Below are 5,815 nucleotides of genomic sequence, written 5' to 3'. Positions count from 1 at the left end.
GCAGAGAAATCTTTACCATTCCAAGAAAAATTCAATGAAAATTAAATTAACTATTTAAAAACTTTTTTTAAAAAAAGTCAATAATCACCACTAGTTTCTTCATTTTCTTGCTGCTCAGGTGAAGGCATAAAAGATGTTGGTGCTGAATCTTCGAATTTTGTTATTTGGACTGGTCGTTTTTTCAAAAGGTCACGGAGGCTGACATACTTAGATTCTGTACTCATGATTAGAGAAAGAGAAAAAAGAAAATTGATATGTTTGTTTATTGGAAAAATGATTTTGGTAGGATATATATAGCTAGCAAAAAGAGTAATAAATTTATATAATATGTTTGTAATATGAATGTAGATTATGTGACTGCTTGTTTTATTCTTCTTGCGATATTAGTGGATTAATTGTAAGGGTGTTATAGATTGGAACGTTGAATTGAGTACACTTGAAGTAAGAATGTCTTGAGAGCTTTCAAAGACATAGTTTGACAGAAAAAAAGACTCCGATAATTTATTTAGAAATAAAAAATTTCAAAATATAAATTTCTTTTTAAAAAAACCTTATACTCATTTTCTTGATTAGAAATTATAATAGGTACCCACATTCAATTTTGAGTTGTATTTTTTGTTTTGCCTAATGAAAAAGAAAAGGAATTGAAATGGAGAAGTATGGTGAGTAATGTTTATATAAAGCCGATCCAATTTGTTTGAGACCGAAAGAGTTATTAAAAGAAAAAAGAAAAAAAGTATTTTTAATTAATTAGATTGGATGATCTACCACAAGTAGAATTAAAATTTATTTAGCCAGAATCTAACTTGAAGCTTTATTCCCGTTCCACTATATACACAGGGAAATAATTAAAACAAACCATCATAAAAAGAATGATTATTAATTAACTTGGGAAGCCCAATTAGATACACAAACGAATCATATTTTATTCCATTATTCCTTAGATGTTTGCTATATTCTTACTATATTCGTCCTTTTTATTGGCTTTGGATTCATCTTCTATTGCCCCACAATAGGTTAAACTGAAACAATCAATTATCGTATTTTAATATGTTTAGTTATAATATAATTTATATTTTTCAAAATCGAACACTTATATTAATGTCTTTGTGAAATATAAATATTATTCAAACTCATATTTATTAAAATTTTCTATTGTGTAAAGAGGCTAAGTATATAATTTTAAAATCTAGGACTGTATCTATAACTTGAGTCATATTAATTAACCTATATACTATGTTAAAAATGAGAAATGTGCATAGCGTGAATGCCTTTATGAGATGAGATGAAGGTATATTAATTGCAAACAGCTCAGTAATTATTATAGTGAGTTTGACACTTTGACTACTTTTGAAATGAATGATTAGGCAAATAAAATTTTGTTTGACCAAATAAGAAGATTGCTAGCTTGACTTATGTAAGTAATGATTAGTCATGTCTATTAAAATTGACATTTAAAACTCTTTTCAAATTATAAAAAAGGAATGAAAGAAAACAAATAGGCCTGAAAAAAAGAAGACAACTTTACGACCTCAATTTCTTATTAAGAGAAGGTAATATCCACATTTAGGATTTGGGTATAAGATTCTAATTCAAGCTTTAAAAGTAATTAAGTTTCGCCTTATTATTATTATTATTATTATTATTATTATTATTATAAAAGCGACACTTTCATGTATATGGTATACTGTACGTGGTCTCAACATACTTACGAGGCAGTTAGTGATGAGTTTTACAACACCTCAAATAGATGACACCTTAAAGGAAAATTGATGTATTTGAGTCTTACATGCATACGCAAGATAATTAATTACAAAGCTAGTTATGGACAGATAAGGAAGAAGAAAAGGTTTAGTTCAAAGCTCAAACTTTATTAGTTTGGATTTAACAATGTATATTAGCAGTGTGCTAGTAGTGTAAAACGATTTTACAATATTAGTGTAACTTGACATATTATAGCAAGCAAGTTATTTGTCTTGTCTTCTTAGGTATGATAGTTTTAATTTACTTTCAAAGTGATTTGATAATACAAACATTCTTTAAATTGTTATGTTGAGAAGTTTTGCTCGATCAGTTTATTTTTTTTATTTTTTTATATATATTTTGTATTTATTAACTCTTAAGTTTGCTATCTTTTAACTACAGTCAAATCTTTCTATAACAGTCAACATTTCACTATAACGGCCAATTATTCTTCAACATTTCACTATAACGGCCAATTTTTCTTTGGAATCAATTTTAATGTTATATTATATTATACGTTTCTATAATAGTATTTCGGTATAACAATCAAACAAAGTATTCAAACAAACGACGTTGTTATAAAGAAGTTTGCATAAAAAAGTTTGACCGTATGTAGTTTTAGAGTCATTTATAAGATTGAATCGTTCGGTATTTTCATTTCTCTGGGAAGGTCATGATTTGTGCAAATGATCCATGAGTTAGAATACTGTAAATATATTTTAATTACTGGCAAATTGTTTTTGGCTTGACGACTACTGACGTAACCTTGGATGTCTTGTTTGATTCTTCTTTGTCCACCCCCCCCCCCCCCCACCCCCCCCCCCACCCTACTTTTTGATATGCATATTTTACCTACTTGACAAAAAGTAGCAACCTTTGTCTTATAATTTCGTAACTTACAATTTGGATTCATTCAGTCTAAACTATCTTTTTTGTCTTTCGTTACCGACAAATGCTTCTCATCAACTGAATATATCTTTTGTTTTTTGGGTTTTCACTTTGTATACATTATTCATTTGGAAATTTAGATTCGTGTGGAGAAGTTCAATTTCGGGTAAATTGCAGAGGCGGGCCTAGAGTAGATTATATGGGTTGAAGGAAACTCAATAACTTTTATTCATATTTTGTATGTGTGTGTCAGTCTACTAAATATTTATGAATATTTAACTGTGAATTCATTTTTTCTTGTATATTAACCTGAGGTTATTATGGGAATACATAAACTTTATATTCTAGATATATATGTGAATGTATAAACTTTATAATGCGATATGCGGGTTAAAGCATTCCTTATCAAAGATAATTTTATATTCATGGTTCAATCCCGGGCCTGTGATTAAGAATGGAGAAAACTATTGATCACTTTACCACAATCTTTTGGTGATCACTGAAAAAGTATTTTTTATGAGTAAGTATGACAAAAAGTTATTTTTAATGAAAAACATTTTTCCTTAAATTAGAAGATGACTATGTTCGCCAGCAGAAGTCATTTTTCTTACAATTATTCTAACTTTTTTTTTTTTCATTACTAATAACCTTAATTTGTAACGTTATATTATTTACTTGGACTAACATTTAGACATTATTATTACTCTCTAGTACTCAATAGTTTCATCAAAACACTCTCTAATTTTATTATAAATCTTTAATCTCTACTTTTTGTTAAAAAAAAAAAAAAAAAAAATTAGTTACACACCAATCAAATTAAACACCAAAAGATGTTTTAGTGGCTTTCATTGTACCAAATACACCCTCCATCTGGACTTTCGAGTTTCCAATTGTGCTTATTTGTTATCCTAGATTGAATTTTCCTTAAGAAATTTCAAAAAAGGATATAAAATAAAAGAGAAGTATTCTTAATAGGCTAATAAGATGATCTGTAGATGCAAGCAAAAATGTAATTTAGATATAAAAATTAATTTGATACTTACCCCATTCCACTTCAAAGTCATGCAAAAATTATCCAAGCAAGACATCATAAGATGATGTTACGTTTATTTAACTTATGAAGTCATAGATACAGACATGCATCACATAGACTCCATTATAAGTACTCCTAGAGTTTTGACTTTATTTATTTTACAGCTGCATATTTTTTACAGTTATTCTAAACTGTTCTAAGCAGCAACATTCCCACCATCTTCCTTGTAATTCTTTGATTCTTTTCCTCCTTTCCCTGCATAATAAAAGGAGATATGAAGCAGCGTCACATATTATATTAACCTAAACTCAAAATATAAAGATTAGACATTTCCATCATTTTATTGAGGACAGTGGACACATGTAATTAAGGGTGTACTTAGAATAATATGTTATTGTCGAGGAAAATAGTTTTCATGAGAAAGTCAGTTTTTTAGTATGACCATGGTCATTTTCCATCAAAAGGGGAAAATGACTTCCCTCACTTCAGGATGAAAGTCACCACTGTTAATTTCATATTACTTAGCTAACACTTAGATGTTATATATACTTATTGCTAATAGTACTTGAAAATTGTTATCGAAACACTCTCCGATTTACTGGTACTTTTTTTGGTAGAATTTTGTTGACATTATATATGTATTTATGTATTTTTTCTTAAAAAATATTTTTGAAATTGTTTTTCTGGAAACCCTTCCAAGTTTCCGTCGGGAATATCATGTTTTTTCAGTAGTAGTCCAATCAACGAAAAATATTTTTCAGAAAAAATACTTCCCATCAAAAAGAACTTTTGAAATAGAAAATCCTAAAAAATATTTTTCATGAAAAATGACTTCTGTCATATCAAACACCCTTACGGAAAAAAAAAAAAAAAAAAAAAGGAAATATCAAGAAGGTAAGATATCATATATGATTACCTATTTGCATCTCATTCACCTTTAGAGCAATGTCATCATTTGGGAGCTTCTCACTGAAATTAATTTTCTCAAATTTAGTTTCTGAAATGGATGCTTTATTAGCATTTTCTTTAGTAGCATTTTTTGGCATGGGAGGAAAAGGGTGTTTTATGGAAGACTCAAGGTTTTCTCTAAAATAGAGTTCAGTAACATAAGATTTCTCATTCTCAGCAGCCTTTTTTTGGAAAAAAAATTGTTCTTGCCTTGTTATCTCTTCAAGAAATTCCTCAAAGGTTAATTCATGAAACTGATCTTTCATTGTTTTGATTTGTAAATAATGAAAGAAATATGAGAGGTGTAGTGGAGAAAAATGAGTTGATTTTATAGTGCTATATATAGGACATGGAGTAGATGAGGTTAAAATTAGCTGTGTTGAGGAGAAGAATAATAAGTCTTCTCATTTACTTTTGGTTCTTGTTGAGACAAGAATAATAAAATTCGGGCTTTTCAACCTCATTAGATACAAAACATATAACTTTTATGATATCTTTAGTCCTAGTAAGATACAATTATATAATTAAGGTGTTTCCAAGAAAATAACAAAAATGTAATGAGGTATTAAAATATTCAACAAAAGTGCGTTTAAGTTTTTCACCATTAGATCATATTTATGGCATGTTGTAGCAACCTATTTTATTTTCATCTCTTCATAAAGAATTATAAATTATTGTCATTTTAAACAAGTATTGAGTTGAAGGAACAAGTATAAAACTTATTGACATTCAAAATTCTTAAGGATTATGTTAAAAAAAAAACTTTTTAATAAATTACATTAGAAATAAATATTTTATGATAAAAGCTTAATGTATTAAAACCAAACCAAACCAATTTCATTAACAAGAAAATTATGAATTAGTGATGGACAACTGATATCGTGAGGTTACGATTTAAGTTTTTCACCATTAGATCATATTTATGGCATGTTGTAGCAACCTATTTTATTTTCATGATTATAAATTTCACATTTTAAACAAAGTGAAGGAACAAGTAACTAACGGATTATGTTAAATTTTTAAAGATTCGAAAGAAAAAAGCTTGTATTCTATTCATTACAAGAAAATTATGAATTAGTGATGGACAGCTTGTATCAGTTGTTGACACCTAATTTCGGCCCTCCACGTTTAAATTAAGTAGTCAAGCTTCATGAATTTCAAACAGAGTGAAATAGGTACTGATAAAAGTCAAAAATATTTTTT

General features: G+C 28.0%; 1 protein-coding gene across 2 annotated transcripts; it reads right to left on the bottom strand.

Annotated features, from left to right (window-relative positions):
* Positions 1–3,644: 3,644 nt before the first annotated feature.
* Positions 3,645–4,985, bottom strand: LOC132060619 (uncharacterized). 2 transcript variants are annotated; one of them, XM_059453607.1, is made up of 2 exons: positions 4,600–4,985; positions 3,645–3,919 (listed from the first exon to the last, which is right to left on the bottom strand). In XM_059453607.1, the coding sequence occupies exons 1-2, from the start codon at positions 4,876–4,878 to the stop codon at positions 3,851–3,853; spliced, it is 348 nt and encodes a 115-aa protein (XP_059309590.1). In that variant the 5' UTR covers positions 4,879–4,985; the 3' UTR covers positions 3,645–3,850. The 2 variants fall into 2 exon arrangements, with proteins under 2 accessions (XP_059309590.1, XP_059309589.1); XM_059453606.1 differs by having other exon boundaries at positions 3,709–3,919; positions 4,581–4,985.
* Between the last annotated feature and the right edge of the window lie 830 nt (positions 4,986–5,815).

The sequence above is a fragment of the Lycium ferocissimum genome, chromosome 6 (genome assembly GCF_029784015.1).
Source record: "Lycium ferocissimum isolate CSIRO_LF1 chromosome 6, AGI_CSIRO_Lferr_CH_V1, whole genome shotgun sequence".
In the NCBI taxonomy this organism is placed as follows: domain Eukaryota; kingdom Viridiplantae; phylum Streptophyta; class Magnoliopsida; order Solanales; family Solanaceae; genus Lycium; species Lycium ferocissimum.
Note: the sequence above shows the minus strand (reverse complement) of the source record. Positions and strands in the feature narration are given on the sequence as shown.

Coding starts and splice junctions, on each gene's coding strand:
- LOC132060619 (XM_059453606.1), bottom strand. CDS start 4,878: ATGAAAGATCAGTTTCATGAATTAACCTTTGAGGAATTTCTTGAAGAG. Junction 3,920..4,580: donor GGTGAATGAGATGCAAATAG/GTAATCATATAT, acceptor TTTATTATGCAG/GGAAAGGAGGAAAAGAATCA.